This window comes from Lactuca serriola, chromosome 7 (genome assembly GCF_051521515.1).
Source record: "Lactuca serriola cultivar US96UC23 chromosome 7, Lser_US96UC23_V15, whole genome shotgun sequence".
In the NCBI taxonomy this organism is placed as follows: Eukaryota; Viridiplantae; Streptophyta; class Magnoliopsida; order Asterales; family Asteraceae; genus Lactuca; species Lactuca serriola.
The window spans coordinates 89,075,392-89,099,473 of NC_136414.1; the positions used below are offsets into that span (position 1 = coordinate 89,075,392).

The following is a 24,082-nucleotide window of genomic DNA, read 5'->3' on the forward strand; positions in this document are numbered from 1 at the left end:
CCAATAACCAATCTCACATTCAACATGGAACATTCTTAATTTATGTTTTTGTATTAAAACTATTAATCACCTCTACCAAACTATACAAATTGAGAAGGAACATCAGCATGTTACTAATTGTGAACTTCTGACGTATTATCTAACAATAATTTTAAAATCTAAAATTATTTATCATTTAATAATTGCAACGTGACATTAAAGAGGGTCCAACTAATCTCATGTTCAACATGAAAGATTCTTTAATTTATGATTTTGTATCAAAACACTTAATAAGCTCTATACAAATTGAGAAGGAAAGTTCGGCATGTTATTAATTGTAAACTTTTGAGGCATTATCTTATAACAATTTTATAATCTAAAACTATTTATCATAATATAACTGAAACATTACATTTAAGTGTCCCAACAACCAATCTCATGTTCAACATGAGACAATATAAATATCAATTAAGTAAGTTATGCTTAGATTTGAATTTGATGCCTCCTTATAAATTCTCATCTAGTCTGTTACGAAAAATATACATGGACATTGGGCTTAGATTTTTACCACTAATAATAAGATAAACTTTTACCTTTTCCTCCCCTAAAAAGTGGACATGATGACAGATACTTGTGTGAGTAAAAGACGTAACATCCTTCCTCATCTTATCAACAAAAAACATACGTAAAAAGCTTCTACAGTTTCATTCAATCAAATAACGCTTGTCCAGTATAAACATACACAACCTAACAACACTAGTACAAATACATCTTTAAGCTCGTATAAATGAACAAATACAAAGGAATTTCAAAAAAAAAAACAAAAACTTAATACTCAAGAAAACTCATACCAAAATTGTATAACATCCCGCAACGAAAACTCCAACAAAAATCATCAAAAAACTCAAACTTTCCGACAAACCATTCACACCACTACACTCATCATTAGCACCACTAAAGCAACCAGGCCTAGTAATCTTAGCCTCACCCTCTTCCAACACGAAGCTACTATTCGATTTCCCGTTACTAAAAAGAAGACACCAGAAATAAGGACCACCGCCATCTGAGCCGCTGACTGCCGCCCCGATCTCGGTGTGGGTGGTGTTGTAGATTATATTCAAACTTGTGCTCTTCATCGTTAGTATTTGTGTGAACGCTTTATCGGGTTTGATGTATTTGGATTGGCACCCGAGCACTCGGCCTGTGATGGGGGCGAGTGTGGCCACTTCGACTCCGCAGTTGGGGGCGAAGGTTTCGGGGAATTCGGATTCGGCGGGTTTTTTGGCATCGGGCCCACCGACTTCATCGCATTTTCCTTGGTAGGCTTTGATGTATTGGAGAGCTATGCATGCGAGGCCTGGGTTGTTGGTGAGGGAGGATGATTTGTGCGATGTTCTGTTTATGTTCACTATGGCTACTAGCTCGTCGGCTGGGTTTTTAGTGACGTTTTCTGTTTTTTTTTTTAAATGAGACACATTAGAAAGTTGGAATTTGTTTTGGGTAGATGAATAAAAGTGTTATTGTGTATATTTCTTAAAGAATAGAAGATAAAAGAGTATTAATTTCGGCGATAAATATTTAGAACAAGATGATTCCAATTATTCCGATGAGATCTTAAATGTTTGATAGTGCTCTTTTTTCTCTTGGTTGAATTCACTTTGTTAGCATTTCAGATCTTAAATGTAATGTTCACAAATCGTACTACATTGAAAAAAGAACAAGAACAAGAAGAAGAACGAGAAAAAGATGAAGTAAAGTTCGAAACTAAGCGGGGATTTAGACATCAGATCCGTAAAAGAATTGGTCCAATCTTCGAATTAACTAACTACATTGCAATTCTTGGTAATTAACCACAAGAACAGAGAAATCGGATTGGGAACAATGAAATCGCAATAATTAGAGGTTCTAAATTAGATCATGCCCTTGAAATAACCAAATAGGAAAGCTAAAGTTCATAAAGAATATCAAATCTAAGTCGTCTACTACAGTAAATTTAGGAATTTATCCGTAAACAATGCAGTGGAGATAATTCTAATTTGCAACATAGACAGAGGGTGAACTTACTCTCATCAAGAGCAGATGATGAAGATATGAAGAGAATGCAGAAGATGATGCATAGACTCGTCGCCATTGATGAACACTGTGTTTGAGAGAGAGAGAGAGAGAGAGAGAGAGAGAGAGAGAGAGAGAGAGAGATTCGTTGGACTCTGAAGTTTGAACTACTCTGGGGAAAAAGTGTTTAAGAATACCCCTTGAGATGCTGTTAATTACGAAGTAGACCAAGCTAACTCCATTTTGTATTTTAACCCTTATAGTTTTGGCTTATGTCCCTTTGAGGTTACCAGCTTTTCTCAAGTGCCAAAAAAGCCCTTTAATTTTCAATAAAACGATAGCTTCTTCGTTGAAATAAAATCTTAGAGCCCTTTGGTTGCATTTAAATGAAATTTGATTTGTCGACAAGTAGAAAGGGTTAGCCACGAGAAGGGTTTGCAACGTATTATAATGCCCTAAAATATCGCTAAAGGACAAGTTTCCTCACCTATATCCTCACATAGCAGGAAGTCGTAATAGGTGGTCGGAAAACTCATTTGATTTGTCAGCAAAAAATAAAAATACAAATTCTAAATTTTCAATTTAAAAAACTTTATGGTAAATATCATATTAGACCATCAAACTTTTTGTGTTTGTTTTAAAAGGTCACTAAACTATTTTTTTTGCACATTAAAGGAATAAACTTTCATTTCTCTGTTTTAAAATACCCTTATGTTACCTTTTACCGGGTTGAAAGGTAATATACATACCACGAAGGAAAATGTCGGTGCCAGGTCATTTAATGAAATGGCCACGTGTAGTACATTTATATTAATTTGTTTTAAATAAACCATTTGTGTTATACAACCCCTCCCCCTCATTGAAGAAACCCCTCCTCATTGAAGAAAACCCTCGTCCCACCATAGTAACTGAATATCAATGGCTATATTCATCTCAATCAAAGTTCATTTCCAACTTGTGTTCATCAACAAACGTTGCTATTCTGATGGTATTCATCATTTGTTCGAGAACATCGGTTTTGCTGGTATGTCATGTAATGAGTTTGTGGGTTTTCTTGAACGATTCACACAAGAGAAGTGTAAGATTCTTTATTATTGTCAACTCGATTTACAAATCCTAGAAGGCTTAACCTTGATTTCTAATGACCTTCAATATCAAGAATTTATAGACATTGCTTATCGATGTGGAGTATAAGTTCCTGTTTACATGTACCATTTTGGTACTACTGTGCACGTAACTAAGGCAAATGAAAATGAAAATGAGGACAATTGTTCTATGAAGTCAAACATGTCAATCGAAGGGGAAGAAGGTGTTGACCTAACTGACTTCATGAGTCCACAACAGAGCAACATGGAAGGAGTAACCTATGAAGGAGTAAGTCAGGCAAATGGAAATGAAGATGCCACATAAGGTGATCCAAATTTTGATGAAGATGAGAATATCCCAGATGTGAAAGGAAAACAAATATTTAATGAAGACATATCTTGGAAAAAGCAGTTTCCAATTCTAGGTATGAGGTTCACCAACCCTAAACAATTAAAATTCATGCTTTGTAATTATGTTGTAGCAAATGGGTATCAATTGTACTTTGAAAAAATGACAGTAAAAGGTTATTAGTTAAGTGTAGTGATGGTCAATGCACATTTAGGCTGTGGGTATCAAGGATGAGTGAGGAGAACTCATTCCAAATCAATTCCCTTATCATTGAGCATAATTGTGCAACAGTACTAGAAAAACATCCTTTTACGACGTGCAAAACATGACATGCACGGATTTATGATACGCAAAAGTGTGCGTCCTAAAAATAATGTCAGCTCTCGCAAAATTCAAAGCATTTAGGACGCTCATTTTTGCATGTCCTAAAATAAGTGTCAAAAAAAACACGAAGGGCACCTAACAAATATGTGTGTCGTACTGAGGTGTCGCTTTATAATTTTTTTTTGAAAAGGCGCATCCATTATTTTTTTCTAGCAAGCTAGGGCTTTTTTCACAGATAACTTAATACCACCCCTTCCACGGTGCTTTGCAATAGAAGACTTGATTATCCTTTCCTCACCTCGTCGACAAGCTCCGTTTCACCTCATCTCATTGGGGACATCGAGATTACATCTTATCACCAGCCACTGCGACTCCTCAGCACCGACGATTGCATCCCGACTCAACTTCCACTCTACCTTACTCCACCTACTACGACCGCTCACGGGCTTCTCCTTTACCTTCATTTCCATTAGTTCCATCAATTCTCTCATATCTCCCTTTATTCATCTCAGCCTATCACCAACCTTCACCACCTCCAACACTCACTGCCTCTTCTTGCCTCACAACCCTCACCTAACAACTTTAATTCGAAAAAATTAAAGGAATTGGTAGCGGTTCAAGAAAAAATTGCAGATGAAAGTTTTTTTCCAGCTTTCAGGTGTTGGCGTCAAGCTTGTTGGAAATACAGTGTGGAGTACCCTCTTTCATTAATTCTTGATAGTGATATCACGTGAGAAATCATTTTCTTTTTTATTGTTGCTCTTCCTAGGGTTTTCTCTGTTTATCGATGTCGTCGAGACCTAACACCAACATAGAGGTTCGTCGGGAAGGAGTAGAAGATGTGATAGATATTCATAAGAATTAGAGAGAAGAAATATTGCAGAAGAAGAGACATGATACATACACTGCTAGCAAGTTCACCATGCTCGGTCTGCCCACTTTCGCTACCTAAAAGAAGGTATTTAGGGTTTTCAATATATCTCATTTTTAGAATCATAACTCATCGTTGTAATATACGATTTTGAGTAGCAAGATTCAAATTGAAGGGCCATGAGTTCTAAGAAAGATTAGCGAAAAATGTCACCCCCAATTCTATCTTTAGTTTTATCACCGGAAACGGGGTGGGTTCTCAGTATTTAGTCTCACACTACTCTGGTTCGTTATACTTTTCTTCACCTCCCTATGCTTTGATTGCAAATTTGTTTGAATTTTTGGAAATTGGCATTATATTATATGTAGCACCTGGTTCTTGGTACATATTTCTTTTTATTTTTATCTAAGTGTTTTGCATTTTCGGCTTTGGACAAAAACCCTAATCTGAGGGTTTGCACCCTATTTAAACATCTCATTCAGTCTCCCATCGTCCCATTTGCTCCCAGAAGACCCCCATAGCGAACCCCAATCGTGTGAGTGAAGATCTAAGGCCTTTTGAGTGATTTTGGTGCTTTTGTGATCTAAGAAAGGAAGGAAAAGCGTGAAGAAACAAGAAGAGGCTAGAGGGATCCGAGTTTGAGCATCTTCCATAGTGCATTTGAGCTATAAAGCTTATACCTTGCTCATTATTATTATAGATCTTTTCTTGAAGGAATTTAGGGCTTCTAAGAGCCATTTTGGCTACCAACCATGATTGCAAGCATGGTTGAGGGCTAGGGTTTCGGATCCAGGGTTCTTGAGGGACCCTAAGGCAGAAAGCAACTGTTTTAGAAGCCATGGAAAGCCTCATGCATGTTGGGAGTTCCTTTTTGAGCCATTTGGGCTCATTCTTCCATGCATGCACGTAAAGTTTGTAACTTTACGTGCTAGATCGAGCCTATGGGCTTGGATCTATCTTTTGGTCAAAGGTACACATCATAAATCGAGGATTTAGGGTGTGGACGTTACCGACTCGGCAAGTCCGTTCTTGGGACTCGGCGAGTCCAAGGCATAAAGTCCCATATCTGTTAAGGGTCTAAAGAACTCAGCTGGGTGTTAGAAGGACTGTAGAAGGTCAAAAATAGTGACCCAACACTTTGAACTCAGCCTTAGACCTGGAATTCATGGGGCTCGACAAGTGCTATATCAGACTCGGTGAGTCCAAGACAATCTCCTTAAGATCAAAGATGAACTCGATGAGTTGTTCATATAACTCGGCGAGTTGAGGTCGGGACTTGTTCATCAGATGGAGGAGGACTCGGCGAGTTATTCATACAACTCGGCGAGTCGTATGAAGGATCATTCGATGTTCTTATAGAAGAGGAACTCGTCGAGTCATCGCCAAACTCAACGAGTCGAGTCATGGATGAGGTCGTGTAAATGGATAGGGACTCGACGAGTTGACGGCCCAACTCGGCGAGTCGGGTCAACTTGAAGTTGACTTTGACTTGGACTTGATTGGGGGTAAAATAGTCATTTTACCCCAAGAGTAGATGTCAGTTTCTGACTAAGTGTTTTGTGGGGATTGTAGCCGGAGGATTTCCAGAGCAGCAACAGGCAGAGACATCCCACAGGGATTATCAACAGCTACTTGTTCGAGGTGAGTTACCTTCCAGTAGCGGTGGGTCTACGGCCACAATGTCGGCCCACCAGTAGGAGTTGTATGATGATTGTGTTTGTGATATCATCTAGGTATGCTACTACCTGATATGTTATATGCTGGCATGATATGTTATATGTGATAGTGGTGGAGTTCGGTTGTTAAGACCAAAGGGTAGGTCAGGCACCCCAGATATGTCTGATAGTATGTGATGATATGTTTATATGCTGGCATGATATGTTATATGTGATAGTGGTAGTAGGAAGGGAATAGTCCCCAAGGGTAGTTCGGACACCCCAAATATGTCTGGTAGTTCGAACACCCTAGAATGGCTTGACATAGGTAGGTCAGCACCCCATAATGGATTGACACGGGTAGGACGGCACCCCATAATGTCTTGACACGGGTAGGACGATACCCTATAATGGCCGCAAGGGTAGGTCGGCACCCCAGAATGGCCGTACGGGTGGGCCGGCACCCCCAAATGGCCGTACCGGGTAGGTTGGGCACCCAAGAATTGCCACACAATATATATGCTATGTGATTGTATGGTATGTGGTATGATGGGGGAACTTACTAAGCTTCGTTCTTACAGTTTATAGTTTTGGTTTCAGGTACCTCTTCAGCGAAGGGGAAGGAGCTGGCGCGGTAACGGCACATCACACACACATGTTGGTTTTCCGCACTAGAGTCTCTTGGGATTGTACTCTGACATTATTCTTACTTTTGTGAATGGTTTTAGACATGAGTTGTGGTTTTTATGAAAAGTTATGTTTAGATGGTGTTTTCTTATAAATAAATTTTGCTAGTCGATTAATTAAAAATGAAATTTTTGGACTTGAAATTTGGGTCGTTACATTATAGCTTTTCGGTGTCTGATCAAATTCAGGAAATTAGTTGATTTTGATGACACTGGTTTCCAGAATTTACACCAGCTTTGTGTGCAACACTTTACATCAGTCAAGGCTCTGTTTCAGGCTCTCATTCAAAGAAGGTACATCCAGTTACATATATACTCTCGTTTTTAGAAATATATGTTATTTCTTACTGATTCCATGTTCTTTTTGTGTCATATGCAGTGAGGTTGTATTTGTTGCTAATAGGAAAAACACATATCAACACATTGTGTTATTTGCTTGGTCTTTAGATAAGAATAATGAAGCTGGAATGATAGAAACGTTTTGTAGTTTATATGTTAAAGAATCTCAACTTATGTTTATGTTTGTGACTCAATCATATATAAATAATGTATATAATATTTTTAAATTAAATTTTCTGTAGGCTGGAACTCTTTCTGACTTCACAGCCTCCACAATCCAAAGTTCATGTAGGGTTATTTTGGTAATTTACTGTAGGATGGAACTCTTTATGCTTGAAATTTTTAGTTCCATGTCAGTAACCAACACCACTGTTACTGTCGCTCCACTAACAATAACCACCGCACCACCACCACCTCTGCCTGCAGCTGCCATGAACACAGAAAGTAACGGTTTTGATGAATTTGATCCTCATGGTTTTGTATTTGAATGTGTGGTTGCTTATGAACAACATCAACATCAGCATCAGCAACACCACCACCCTTGCCAGTATCAAGTGGTGGTGACATGGATTTGTTTGGGGACCCGTTCTCTTTGAATTCATAGTATTTGATAGTTGGGACCAAATGGTGCAATATTTTTTACTGAAATCGGGGTTTGTTTCAAAACAGTTGGAGTTGGTGTTTGTGCCATAACTTTTGGCATTGAAGTTGAGTTATGCATTTCCCTTAGTGTTCATAGCCTTCATTTATTTATGTATTTATTTGGCAGTGGGTGTGGCATATGGAAGATGGATTTGTTAGTTATATAGAAGGTATTCCTCCTTATGCTCTTATTTTTTTTTATAAAATATATTTTGATGGGGAAAATTATCAAGTAGGTGCAAAGCAACCAAATTATCTTGTTACTGCTGATGATGTTGATACATACCTTGCCATTGAAGTCCAGCCCATGGATAACAGAAATCGAAAGGTAATGCATTTCTCTCCTCTCTTAACCACCACTTGATTATTATTCATTCTTCATATTTTTAATTGTTGCCAAGTGAAAATGGTATTTCCATCCATATTCACATCCGCATCTGCATGCATCATACCCCAGATAGTTTTAGCTTTTATTTGCTTATTCTATAGCATCTTACTCCATATTTTACTTTGAGAAATCTAACCAACCAATTATAATTTATAGCACTATCATACAAAAGCAAAGTTGTGTAAGTAAGTAGTATGTGATGGATAGACATGAAGTTATTTTAAATCTGGAAAGCAGACTCTACTTACGTCCTTATATCAAGTGGTATTGACATGTATATGTAATAATGTTATGTTATGTTATGTTATGTTAGTTCTTTATATCGACAAAAATATAAGTCATATCTGTATGGTTAATATGTTTCCATATTCCTTCGAATTGCTTATAGCAAATATTATATCTATATGGATGCAGATGCTGAAAACTTACATATACGTATATGTTTACAATCAAAATATGAAGTTAGGAAGAACAATTGGCAGAGTGTTTTTAGGTAGTTGTATAGAACCGATGGTCCATACCTCGAGAAAGAAGGTTGATAAAATAATCAAGTGTCTTTTGTGTATAATGATGATCAGAATCATATAGGTTAGTCACTTTTGAGCGGGAAACAAAGGTTTTGTGACATTAAGAAGACTTAAGGTTTGTGCATTTGTTCCTTATCATACATTACACTTATACACACTAATTGTCTTTTGTGATGTTCTTTAAAGTTAAAACAATGTACTAATAATCTTACAGTGCTTTCCTAATATAAAATTTGCAGTTTTGTATTAGTTTTTGAATTAGAAGGGTCATGATTATAAATATATAATTTTTTATATATTTTACCTATTATGTAAGACATCGTACTACTCACTAGGCTTCCCGAACCTTATACACATATTTGACATAACATTTTCTCAGGTTAGTAGTTGTCGAGTAGTGACTTTTGAAGACTGTGGAATTTGCATGGATTTTTAGGACTTTATGATATCTGAAATAGCTAGACTTGGTTATATTTCTTTGCCTCTTGTAATGGTTGATATACCTCGGGTACATTATTTTTGTTTGTTAAATAACTGTAAAGTTACAGACTTTTTCTTTAGATTACTTATTTTTTCAAAACCTTTTAAAAGATTGTTTTAAATTATTAATAATCAAAAGGTGTTTAGTATAAGTTGATAATTGTCTTTGATTATATTAAATAGTTAAAATACCACTTAATAAGACAACTAAAATAACTTTGACCGGTCAAAAGCCAAAGCCATCCTGGTCCTATTAGAGTTCAAACTATAGCCACTAATTTGGTAAGTTTCTTGCTTTTATGAAACTAAACTAGCTATATTATCTACTAGGTGTGAAACCCGTATATTACATGAGTTTATTTAAAAAAGATTAAACATTAAAATGTAAATAATTTTTTTTTAATATACAACTTTAAAATAAGGAAGAAACATATTTATTACAATTTAATATTATATATATGATATTTAATACTTTACATATATAAGTATATGATTTCAATTTTAAAAATTGAAAAAAACCAAAATTGACAAGTGGATAATATTTATTTCAAAAATACCAAAAAAATGACAAGTATCAAAACTCATTAAAGACTGACATGTAGGAAAAAAAATTTCATTTATTAAGAAGGATTATATTTTTCGATTATGCTAATTTGATTTGTTTTAGGTAGGTAAAAGGCAATAGTTAGGTGGCACTTTCATTGCTTGGCTGTGAATTATATAAATTATGAGGATGAACAATGGAATTACATGTGTTTGGTGCAACTTTTGTTTGCAAGAGCGGATATACTTTCTTGACTTTCTCTCAATTTCATAACAAAAGTATTTGTTTTTTGTTTTCTTTAAAATGCAGTTTAACTTATGTAAAATTGGAAGGTGATATATTTCAACCAAGTGGTTCTTGGAAGCAAGCTACACTTCACAAATACTGTCAATTTTCCTATGTAGTCAATAGCGACGCTATAGCGGTGCTATAATGGCGCTATAGCGGTTAGCGGAGGCAAAGAAATGCTATTTCAGAACAGCGGTTTAGAATAGCGGTGGCGCTATTAGCGCCGCGATTTACCGCGATTATGGTCACCGCTATAGCGGCGCTATAACCGCTATTTGAATAAATTCCATTTTTGAGAAATTTTACATAAATTTTTTTTTTCTGCCATTCCATTGAATAAAATTGTTTTTTCTTAAGCCCAAACCAAAACTTTTGTGTAATTCCATTGAATAAAATTGTAATTTTGTTACTGCCATGACTTCCATTGAAACCTTGTATGTGTTGTCTTGCTAATTGTGTTGAAAACTTGAAGTACTACATTATGATTAACTATCAAATTACTTAATAATTTTACTTGGTAACTATAATTGTGTTAAAGTATGATAAAATAGTAAGTATTTCATATGTTTTCTTGTTGATTGTGTTAAAGTATGATTAATTGTGACATTGGTAACTGGTCTGTGAAGTATGATTAACTAATTATGATATGTGAAGTATGATTAACTAAATATGATATATGAATTATGATTTACTGATTAACTAATTAACTGGATTGGGTTGAACTTCGAAGTATGATTTACTGATTAATACTCTAATATATATAAATTCTAATAATAAAAAACGTTATATCATCGCTATACCGCCGCAAGAACCGCGATTTCAAATAGCGGTAACCGCTATTATATTTTTTACCGCGATAACTGCTTAGCAATTTTCACATGCATTCATTATTCAAAGAGTATATTACAACTTTAGTCCTTATTGTATCAATGTCAAAAGTTATGGTTCTCTCTAGATGTTTCATTTGTTTAGGTGGTCCCTAAAAATTAGTTTATTTTGCAAGGTTCATCCCTTTCACTAGTGGTGCTAAAAAATCTATGTTAAGTCCAAAGCAATAGTCATCATCTTCATCTTCCCTGTCAGTGAAAACCCTAAAAAATCAGAATGGAATGAAGTTTTTCTTATTAAACATGTTTTTATTTATGTAATTCATTAATTGCATTACATTTTTATTTTATTATATTTTACCATTCAAATTTGCTTGCTAGAAATAACACCATACATTCATTACGGTTTTTATAATTTTAGGTTTCATGTTTTCAAGTAATAGCGTCGTAACTTATAATGGTTTTTTTCTCTACAATGACGTTAATTCCCTGTGCTTAGATATATGTTGCGATTACATATTTTCCTATTTGGTCCCTGCACTTAGTTGTTTTTTCGTTAATGTACAGGAAATAATGTTTTCCAAAACTTGCTTATTCCCATCACATTTTTATCGTCCTTTCATAACCCCATCTAATAAAATTCATTGCTTTTTTTTTGGAAGATCTTGGAAAACAAAGATAAATAGAGGTTTACAAGATATTTTTTATTGGAAAATAAGAATGTACGTCACTATTTTTAACACATACACACTAATATAGTAATATATAGCCAGACACATTTTATATGCTGATGTTTTGTGACTGTATTAATAAAAGGCATACATAACTAATGGGAAAGTACGATGCTAAATTCATATATATATATATATATATATATATATATATATATATATATATATATATATATATATATATATATATAGGTGGGTTCAATTGAGAAAATAAAAAAAGTTGAGAATGGGGGAATCATTCTCAGCCACTCATTTAATTAGCCTCTAAACATAAAGAACACGGTGACAAACTTGTAAATATGATATAATAGCCTTCAATCACAATACATAAGTGTAGAGAATTAGATAACATTTGAAATTCATTCTAATCGATCGTTTATCATCCAAATTTCTCTTCCACCCTTCAACAATCATTCAGATTTCTTCAATTAAATCATCGATCAACGTCATCCTGTGTTAATCAATCATCGATATTCGTCAATAACACGTGTTGACAACAAAAATTCGTTTTTTGCTCTTTCAATCCAACCTTCAATTCTGCTTGAATACGATCAAATCTTCAACATCTACGATTAATTATACTCCCAGCGTTATTAGATCAACATCATCAGTAATCAACAAAAAATCCACTTCATATCATTCATTCAACATCGATTCTCAAATAAAACTTCAAAATTGAGGTTAGAAAAAGATCAAATCGTTTTTTGTTTGAAAATTTTCATATAATTCTCTATCTATCTACTAGTTTGTAAGATTTAAATAGTCAAACTATCATGTTTTTAACATTTTAAAAAAAGTTAAATTGTATGCATTCCAATTATTTGATGAAATGCATAAACTAAATTACCACGTTATATTCATATATGAATATGTTTTCTCACCTGAATCAGTATATGATTATTAAAACAAAAAAACGAATATGCAAGTCTGTATGTTATTTATATGTGAATAACATATAAAAATTATGTATATTTGTGAAAACACATTGTAATATTCATATGTGAATATACTGTGTAATATTCATAAATGAATATATCATCTAATATTCACAAGTGAATATATATGTAATATTCACATGTGATATACCATGTAATACTATATAATATTCAATATGAAAATATAATCTAATATTCATAAGTAAATATACCATCTAATATTCACAAGTGAAATATACTATGTTATATTCACAAGTGATTATTAAAACACAAAACAAATATGCAAGTCTGTATGTTATTCATATGTGAATAGCATATATAAATTATATATATATATTTTTTAAAACACTTTGTAATATTCATATATAAATATACTGTGCAATATTCACATATGAATATACCAACTATTATTCATAACTGAATATACGATCTAATATTCACAAGTGAATATACTATGTACTATTCTCATGTGATATACCATGTAATACTATATAATATTCACATATGAAAATATCATCTAATATTCATAAGTAAATATATCATCTAACATTCACAAGTGAATATACTATGTAATATTCACAAGTGAATGCATCGTCTAATAGTATTTAAATATTAATATACTATGTTTATTATATGCTATATTCACATATTAATGATACTAAACTGTAAAAAAAAATTAATCATACTTTTTATTCATAAGTGAATAACGATGTACTGTAGTAAAAAACTGATTCGTTTTTATTCACTTATGAATAACGAAAGCTGAAACTATAAAAAAAAATTTATTTTATCTTAAAACTATATCAATATAAATGTCTATTTATAGAGAATAAAAAATTATGAATTTTGATATATTTAAAATTATTTTTCGATAAAAATAATTCCTTAAAAAAATAAATAAAAAAAAAAACTATGTTTTTGTACATATTAAGTTAATGATTAGCATAGTTTAAGAAAATATGTTTTGTTGGAAAACACATGTGCATTCCTTTCCCATTTCCGCCGGTAGGTTGGAGGCTTTTTCGGCAAAAATAAATGATTGGCTGAGAATGATTCCACTATTCTCAACTTTTTTTTTTCTCAATTGAACTATATATATATATATATATATATATATATATATATATATATATATATATATATATATATATATATATATATATATATATATATACACCATCCTATGTGCATATATGAAGGCTAATTACAATTTTAAATTGGAAATCTTAAGCAAGTGATTCTCTATAAGTGCAAATAGCTGATTTTTAGAAAATTTATTACAAGGAGAAGAGTATCATAACAATGTTTTCCATTAGATGTCTCTTTTTCTGCACAAAAGGTATCTTTTCCCTTGACCCAATCATCATTTTTGAGCTCTCAGCTAAAATGCACAATGCATCTAGCTTTTTGTCACCCACCTCCGATGCATCATGAATCTATAACAAATATTTGAAATTTAATTATAAGCAAAAAAAAGGCGTACACAAAATAATATAATGTAAAAAAAAGGAAGCCAAGAAGAGATTAAGAACCAGATCAATGCTAAGTGCTAAGTGGGACATTATTTCGAACTTTTGCAATAGCATCTACATACTCTACAAACTAAGAAAAAAAAATTACATTAATATGCTTAAAAGATCATGAAAAGAGTTTAATATTCATATAAAATTTAAATATCCTTGGGTTTCAGTTTTATGCAAGCTGAATTTAAACAAAGAATATGAATAATTTGAAAAAAACCACCAATTATTTGTAAGTATGAAGATATTTAAACAGACTTTGAAATGAATGATACCAATGTTGTTAAGAAGCTCAATTCATACTTGTTCATTTTACTTTTTCAAATAGACATATGCAAATTGTTTTAGAAAAAAGAGACATTAATTCCTTAATAGTCAAACAAATTTGTACATAATTTTACATCATTGATTGCAAATAGACAAAAAAAGTGCTGAAAAAAATGCATATTGTTGCAAGTTTCTTCATTACGTGAATTACAAATAAAAAAAACGCCGTTGCCGGGGATCGAACCCGGGTCACCCGCGTGACAGGCGGGAATACTTACCACTATACTACAACGACTGATTTGTTATGGTTTTTGAAATAGTTATATTTATTGTTTTTGAAATAAAACGGTTGGCTGTAAGACAACGTTGCGTTATCTATTTCTGCCTCATGGTTTTGGATTTTTGTAGTTTTGTAGACAAGCGTGAAAGAGTAATGAAACCGTATAACGGAAATTCTCCCCCAACGCATGGCCATGGCTACGTCGGCGACCACCACCACTTCCGCAACTGCAAGTATTTATCTCTGCCGGAAACCTCTGGCCATTGGAAGAAGCTGCTCCAACAATTACATCAGTTTCATGAGGAAATCAACGCGTCGATTCTGTGTCAGTAGTTCCGCCGACGATTTACCATCTTCGTCGGCAGCCACTACGGAGGTCGAGGGAACGGAGGAGAGTAAGATTGAAGTACCAAAGGGACCTCCTTCTTTGATTTCTGCCCTAAACGTCGAAAAAGCTCTTCGTGGAATTGGTACTCTTTTTTGAATTCTAATTGTTTTCAATTTTTTTCACCAATCAAACACTATACCAAATAGGAATTTCCATAAAAGAAATAGAATTTCTGCTTGAAGACTGATGAAGTTTCTATTTAGAGTGCAGCGATTACAGATGCAGATTACTATGGCATACTAGGACTGAAAAAGGGATGTCCATATGATCAGGTTCGTTAAATTCTTCTGTCATTCATTTCAATTTGACTCCATGGTCAACCCTCTTCTTCTAAATTCACCATCCCAGGTGAAAGTTGCATATGATGTAAAGCTTGAGGAACTAATGAACCAAGGTCTGGAACAAGAGGAGCTAACAAAGAAGCTTGACCTCTTAAAGGTACGTATAAAAACTAAAAAGTCCCAAACAAGAAATGCACACCAACTGTTTGATAAAATGTCTTTTTTATATGTTTCAGGAATCCTACACAATCTTGTCTTCAGTAGAAGATAGAAGGCTGTATGATTGGAGCTTAGCAAGGAACGAAAACCCAGATCGATATGCTTGGCCTTTTGAAGTTGATATTACTCAAACCATAAATTCACCAGACACCCCTCCTCCAGCACAGGTAAATCTCTGGCTTCATCTATCTACTCTTTGGGATAATGTGGGTGCTATATTTTTCCAACTTACTGTAAGCAACAACATATGAAAATATCCCAAAAAAAGGAATTTGAAAAAACTCTCCTATTGTGAGAGATGCAATAAGTTTTTTTTTTTTTTTTTTTTTTTTTTACTTTGATCTTTTTCTATGAAAAAGCTTCACTAAAAACATCTGCTATTGTGGATGCTCAGAGGTTACTAGTGGATTTTGTTATGAAAAAGTTGGAAAAGAAAAAAAGCTCATAGCTTTTTCAATTTGCTTTCTTCCGGATGTTTTCATTTGTTTTTTAGTTAAATTGGTTGAAAAAATATGGGACCCACATTATCATTGAAAAAGGAACTTGGAAAAACTTGTTAATTAACAAGCAACTTGAAAAAGCTTTTTCAATTTTCTAAGAGCTTTTTGGTTTGAAAAGGCTCCTATTATTAAAAAATCACAATTTTTGTATCATCCATTTTCAATCTATAGATAACCGTAGAACGCAGTTAGTTTAGTTTAGTTTAGTTTAGTTCTGTCCAGTCCAGTCCAATGCAAAAACTAAACTAAACTAAACTGACTGGACTGGACAGAACTAAACTAAACTATACTGAAAATGGATGATACAAAAGTTGTCATCCATTTTCAGTTCAGTTTAGTTTAGTTATGTCCAGTCTAATCAATTTAGTTTAGTTTAGTTCTGTCCGGTCTAGTTCAATGCAAAAACTAAACTAAACTAAACTGACTGGACTGGAATGGACAGAACTAAACTAAACTATACTGAAAATGGATGATACAAAAATTGTGATTTTTGTATCATCCATTTTCAGTATAGTTCAGTTTAGTTCTGTCCAGTCCAATCAGTTCAATTCATTTTCAGTATAGTTCAATTTAATACTGTCCAGTCCAATCAGTTCAATTTAGTTTGTGTAATCCAATCCAATAATACAACTCTAGTATTATGTTATTTCGTGAATGTGACAATGGAAGTAAAGTATGACATGATGGTTAAATTAAATGGTGATATTACAGGACCCTGAAGATTTTGGGCCCACTAGATTTGTAGGATACTTCCTCCTCACCTGGATTATCATATCCCTCTCTTTATCTGTTGCATTTAATCGCTAGCTTCGTTTGTTTACCCCATTTTCAAAATCATCGCCCTTTAAATGTGTAAGAACAATATTTTATTCATCTATCCTTTGTCAATACTTATATTCTTGTTTTTTGGTGTACATTTCTAGTTATCGTCATGATAGAACAAAATTTTAATTTTGCAAAATTATCCTTTGAGTTACCAAAATAATTTAATCTGGATATAATTTTATCATAAACATCACAATTGATTGAAACAATGAAGAAATTGGCGATAGCTTTTGTCTCTACGAACAAAAAATAAGTGAAATAGTCCTGTAATTTGTTTATATGTTTTTGATCACCAAATCGTGATAATATATATCACCTGTTAATTTGTTTATAATAATTGTTCTTATAAACTTTTATATAAATACTTATTGTCTAATAGGTACTAAATATCCACTTGTAGTTTATTTGCTATTTAGATAAATACATACATAAATCTAGGGATAATGAAAATGAAGGAAAGAATGAAGAAATTAGGGAAGAAGATGAATGAAATGGAATGTAAAACTGATTCACTTGTAATAACATCACTTCTTCACCAAGTTTAACATAAATTGGCTTTTAGAATCAAGTTGATACCCAAGACAATTAATTTAGAAAAAACATCCAGAAACAACTAATTGATTTCACACCCACAAACAACAAATAAGATCAAGAAACAACTAATTTAGACCACAAAGAACAAATCAATTCCCACAAATATTCGATTGAGATCCATAAACAACTAATTGATACCCACAAACAATAAAATCGATGCCAAGTTAGATCATAACTTGACTTCTTTCCTTCGTTTAGGCCTTTATTTTTATTTTTCAGCCGTTAAAAAAACAATAAAATAGAAATTGATACCCATAACAACGAATTAAGGCCAAGAAACATTAAAAAAGCCTTTATTTTAGTTCATTCTCATAGACGTCAAATTATAAAAGATGATCACTGTCATTCTCATGTTTGTTAAGAAACTAAAATAAAAGATAACAAATTTTTATAGACAAAGTATCAAAATTCACGAAGCTTGGACCCGACCCATTTCATCATCTCTTATAACATCAAATTTTGGAAGATGTTTTTCTAGTGCACTCTAGCAATAAATAAATAAATAAAAAGATAAGTACTCTTACAAAATAATTTATATTAAAGAAAATAAAATAAAATATAAACGTGTTAAAATATAAAAAACCAACGGTTAATTGTTGTTCCAACATCTTGCCATTTGTTCCAACATCTTGCCATTTGTTATTAGGCGGGAGTAATGACACGTAAGAGCAACATCCCCCACAATCAATTGTCGAGGGCTGTTGGAACAAGTGTCGAGGCTTTCGAAACAACAAATGACGAGGTTGTTCGAACAACAAATGGTAAGGCTGTTGAACAAATTCTCATGCTGCTAGAATAAAAAATTAGGAGGATGTTGAAAATACAAATAAAATATTGACTTAATATAGTTTGAAGTCATTTTAAAAGAGACAAAGTTTGATGGAGATGATAAGGTCGTATGCAACCATCATGAAAAAAGGTGGATTAATCAAAAATGGAACACAACACTTGCATGAAGAATAAAACATAAGTTAATCAATCTTGAATCCACGCAAAAAAAAGGACATGTGAATGTTTCACTTGATACACATACATTTGATCAAAAGGTTTTAAGGGAAGAACTTGCGAATATGATCATTCTTCATGAGTATCTACTGAACATGATGCAAAATGTTGGATTTAGAAGTTTTGTTAACTCAATTAGCTTGTTATTTAAACATGTTCAATGATCAACCGTTACGAGTGATATAAAGAACATTTTTAGAGTGAAAAGATAAAAAAATGGTTTTGAGCGCTAATCAATGTAGAGCCTCTAAAAAAAGATATTGCATAGTTGTCACTACACATTACATCGATGATTCATGGAATTTAGGCAACAAAATGCTAAGGTATTCAAGAATTGTTTTTGTCTTTTATTTTGATTTAATCTTGACAAATTGTGTACTAATTAGTTTTCTAAATTATAAATGGTAGGTTTATGTATTTTTTGGGCCTTTTACACTGCTAAAACACTAACTAAAGAATTAATGGGGTGATTGGTTGTATGGTCCACTAAATGCAAGTTATCTACATTGAATTTAGATAATTGTAGTGTTAATATTTCTATGATGGATAAATTGAAAGAAAAATTAAGACATGATAATATAATTTTAAAATAAATTTACTTCACAAGAAATGTTGTGCATATATATTAAACTTAGATGTTTAACATGGATGAGGTGCAACTTAAGTTGGGTAAAGTCTATTTGTGAGAGTGTTTCTTATTGGAATAAAACGTTTTATAGAGCGGAAAATTTCAAGGATACGAATGATGGGCTGTCTCTTTCACGTAAGAGAAAGTTAATTTTAGATCGTAAAACCAGATGAAATTCCATTTATTTGATGCTTATAAGTGCATTTGTGTATAAGGATGTATTCAAGATTGACATATAGCAAACATGACGGGTGAAAAACTTAAAACTGTTTATAGTGTGACCACAATGTTTTCCGGGGTCAAATATCCAACTTTTTATCTATTTTTTCCAAAGATTTGTGAGATCCGAATTTTGCTAAAGAGTGTCTTATATCACCTTATATGGGGATCAAGGCCATGACTACTTGTATATTTGGGAAATTTTAACTAATATTTGTCTCTTATACAGAAGTATTATTTCCTTAAAATTTATGGTAATGAGTCCCCGGTAGAAGTTAAGCGAATTAGAAAGTTGCCGTATGATTTTGTAAAAGAATACAAGCCATATGATATCAAAGAAACCTATTCTTCATTGAATAATTTTGTTTTTAATATATATATATATATATATATATATATATATATATATATATATATATATATATATATATATATATATATATATATATATATATATATATATAGAGAGAGAGAGAGAGAGAGAGAGAGAGAGAGAGAGAAAGAAATGATCAAATGAGAACAACTAAAAGGTTGAGAACGCGGGAACAATTGTAGACCAATCATTCCATCAGGGCGTAAAAGGAATTTTACAATGTAATTAAATATGAATAATTAATTAATTCCTACAATCATGAGATCCTATCTAATTAATTGATTTTTTTTACCTAAATACTAGAAATGAATTTAATATATTTTTAATTAATAAGATTATTAAAAAAAAAACGTTTTTAACATGATTAAAAATGTTTTTTTTAGTATATCAAAAAGATTGATGAATTAGTCATTTCAGTCGAATATGTGTAATCATACAAAAATAAAAACTAATTTGTAGTCGTATACGAATCCGTTTTAATCGTGAATGAATAGATGAATTAATTTATAATAATAAACGAATATAACACAATTTATAGAGAAAAATTACAATACAACTATAATCATAAATAAACAAAACATATTGGATATATATATATATATATATATATATATATATATATATATATATATATATATATATATATATATATATATATATGGGAAAAGTGAATATTTGGCTGTTATGTACCTAAGCTTAGGTATAGAACCTTTTAAACGATGTAGTTTTAAACAAAACAAATTCAATTTCATTTTCTCTTAGCTTTATTTTAATAGAATATCATTGAATTAAGTTCAATTATGGAATGAAAAAGATCAATTATATATATTTTTATTGCAAATAATTATTGAAGTTTATAGAGAAAATAAAAAACCAATATTTTTTAACGAATATAACTCAAGCGATTTGTCTTTCAATTGAAAAACTATTTCCAATGATTTTGTAAAAATCTTGATTGAGTTATGACATGTTCTTTTATCTTTTATTCTATTAGTTTTCATTTAGAATTTAATAGGGTTGATTAAATGGTCACAAATTTTAATGCTTTAAGTTCTTAGACACAATGAAAAAAAAAGAACATAAATTTGATCAATTTAGTAAGTCACATGATAAAGGAATAATAGTAAAAAGATATCATAATTTGTTTGGATATAAATGCATCAAAACTACATTATTTGGAGGGTTCTATATATAAGCTTAGGTACATGACAACCACATATTCCCTAAGCCCTATGTATATATATATATATATATATATATATATATATATATATATATATATATATAATAACACAAAAAGTTACAATGTAATACATATCTATTTTTCTATAATCACATTTGAATACAACATAAACAAAAATTATAGTAAAATTAATTAATTAATTATTATTATATAATCATAATTGAATAAGACGAGAACTTTTCCACTTTGTATTGTTTGGTTGTATATTAGCACTCCAACATTCCGTTTGTAGAAGCATCTCGATTTCCTTTACAATCTGTCAAATAAAGAAATAAATACAATTATCAATCAACTAAATGAAAAAGATTTAGAAAAACACATATGACGTCAAATTATATATGAAGAGACATGAACAAAATATAAAATGCATATGAAATCCTATAATTGTAATTATATTCATAAATGAATATATATCATTAATCACAAATGAATACACTTCTAATCATAATGAATACCACTCTAATCATAAATGAATAAATGAATACCATAGTTGCAGATCCCACGAGGCACATGACAAAACCCATTTTTGACTTAGAGAGTGTCACAAATGAGATCAGAATTACTGATTATACTCTTTAGGAATAACAACTTATATTCTATTTTAGATATAATAGGTTTTATTAAAAATATAAAATGAAGAATACACTAAGCATTTCATCAAACAGTTTGTATGCATACAAAATATGCAAATCTATTAAGAACAAAAACTATTTTTAACAGTATAGATTGGTGAGGCTCTTTAGAAGGTTCACATGATATGCTGACCTTATAAATTTTAGTTGCAAATCAAGGACTAGAAAGTAAGCATAGGTAGATGAATTGTTCAAACAACATTACATGCAATAATGAGATGCTAACTTGAAATTCTACTAATGCCCTTGCTTTATGGAAATCAACTAGAATAAAGAGATGTTATTATAGAGATTAATTGGTTCTAGAACTCAATTAAAGCCCTGGTTTATAGAAATCAATTGTGATTTTGATTATGCTTGCAAGTATATGAAGAGGGTAAAATCGGAACTATAGAGTTCCGGTTCCCTCTCAATACGTGATTAATTTCCTTTCATACCAAGTAGCCCTTGCTTTATGAAAACCCTAATTTCAGAAAAATAATGACGATTAAGAGGAACAATGATGGTGATAGAAATTCGAAAAAAATCACCTGAAAAGGGGACGCCGATCATTCTTTTAAAGATTGTTCTAGAGGCGGAAAAGGTGGACCATGGTTTTGACGGACGTGAACGATGGCGTCTTGGGTGGTGGTGGTTGTTCAGAGAAACGATGCCCGACCTAGAAACGTCGGCTATACATAAACTTCATGAGTTAGCGAGTTGTGATGGTTAGATTATGGATGCGACATTGTGACAATCCATGGTGCGATGGAAGGAGTTTGAGAGAAGAAGATATTGTGGTGTGCAAGAGGCGGTTTATTGATTAAACCCTAGATATATAGAAAGAGAGATGAACAACGATATGGAGAATTAGAAAGGAAATACGGGAGTGAGTGAGAAATTACAAGAACCGGCTAAAGTTGTAATTACCATCATACCCTTATCACCTTTTTTAAGTTACACTTTAATACCAATAATTTCAGAATTTACATAAATGATCCATTTGATAATAGTCTTATATTTGAATATTTAGATGCTCTAGATTTGTTCTTGCGTTCTCAACCTTTTAGGTGTTTTCATTTGATCCTACTCCAATATATATATATATATATATATATATATATATATATATATATATATATATATTGATGATTATGGAGATTATTTGGCTGGTTACAATTTATTTGCGAGTATCATTTCATCTGTTGATACTTACAAGTCTGAGTTACATTATTATTTAAAGGAGATTGTTTTGGAAAGGACCAAATTTTTTGATATTTTAGAACGATGGAAGGCTACTAGTCTTAAGCAATCCTACTTTGCAACGAGTTGTTAATGATGTTCTGACTATAGCAATGTCTACCGTTGCTTTTGAATCAACCTTTAGTACATGTGGAAGACACATCACTCCTCACTGTAATAGGCATCATTGTGATACATTGGAAACATTATTTTGTGCACAAGATCGGTCATGGGATGAGAAATTAGGTATTGTTTTTCTATATTCTAACCCTATTATATTATATTTTGATTTATTTAGCATAAAATACTTTGTAATGAACTTATCTTTGTTTATTTATTTATTTCTAGGTATACACTAAAATAGAGAAAAACATATTGCAAAATTTCAAGTTATAAGAGATGATGCATCAGATACAAGGATTGTTGATTTTGTTACTTCGTCTACGAAGATTTCTCATTTTTATTTTAGTTTCTTAACAACCATAAGAATGTTGTGATCATCTTTTTTATTATTTATTTATGAGAATGAAGTATGAACAATTTAATGTTTTAATTTCGTGATTATTGCTTTTGTTTATTTTTTTATATATATTTTTTAGAATTACCAAAAAATGGATTTATTTAACTATACAAATATCTATCGAGTTCTGCAAACCCGACTAATATATTTTTACCTGAACCTCGGAGCATTGTGGATTTTGTTACTTAGTGTATGAAATTTATCATTTTTATTTTTAGTTTCTTAACAAACATGAGAATGCCATGATCATCTTTTTTGTTTTATTTTTTTACTACGAAAATGAAGTATAAACATTTAAACGTTTTAATTATGTGATTATTGGTTTGTATTTTTATACATTTCTTAGAATTACTAAAAAAGTGGATTTTTTTACTAAACGAATATCTATCGAGTTCTATATACCCGGCCGATATATCTTTACTCAAACGTGTGATTAGGCAGGGCGCAGATGGGGTGGGGTTTGGGTACGAGGATGAGGATTGCAACCCTCACCAATATCTCTTCTATTTCATCATTAGGCGTGAGGGTCGAACATTGAAGGAAAGCGAAGCACCTACGCTGTGTTCATGCCTTAGTCTTTACTTTTCTTTATATATATATATATATATATATATATATATATATATATATATATATATATATAAATGAAACATTTTTCCTTTCAC

General features: G+C 31.9%; 2 protein-coding genes and 1 non-coding gene across 3 annotated transcripts; 1 reads left to right on the forward strand and 2 right to left on the reverse strand.

The window, feature by feature from the left end:
* Positions 1 to 661: 661 nt before the first annotated feature.
* LOC145064776 (uncharacterized) lies at positions 662 to 2,192 on the reverse strand. Its single transcript, XM_079012151.1, has 2 exons — positions 2,044 to 2,192; positions 662 to 1,429 (listed from the first exon to the last, which is right to left on the reverse strand). The coding sequence occupies exons 1-2, from the start codon at positions 2,108 to 2,110 to the stop codon at positions 825 to 827; spliced, it is 672 nt and encodes a 223-aa protein (XP_078868277.1). The 5' UTR covers positions 2,111 to 2,192; the 3' UTR covers positions 662 to 824.
* A 12,520-nt stretch (positions 2,193 to 14,712) lies between these two features.
* On the reverse strand, positions 14,713 to 14,784 carry TRNAD-GUC (transfer RNA aspartic acid (anticodon GUC)). Its single transcript has one exon. It is a non-coding gene; the product is annotated as a tRNA-Asp (tRNA).
* A 124-nt stretch (positions 14,785 to 14,908) lies between these two features.
* On the forward strand, positions 14,909 to 17,071 carry NDHU (Chaperone DnaJ-domain superfamily protein). The gene is made up of 5 exons (XM_079009513.1): positions 14,909 to 15,239; positions 15,368 to 15,429; positions 15,506 to 15,595; positions 15,675 to 15,824; positions 16,869 to 17,071. The coding sequence occupies exons 1-5, from the start codon at positions 14,957 to 14,959 to the stop codon at positions 16,962 to 16,964; spliced, it is 681 nt and encodes a 226-aa protein (XP_078865639.1). The 5' UTR covers positions 14,909 to 14,956; the 3' UTR covers positions 16,965 to 17,071.
* Positions 17,072 to 24,082: the final 7,011 nt, after the last annotated feature.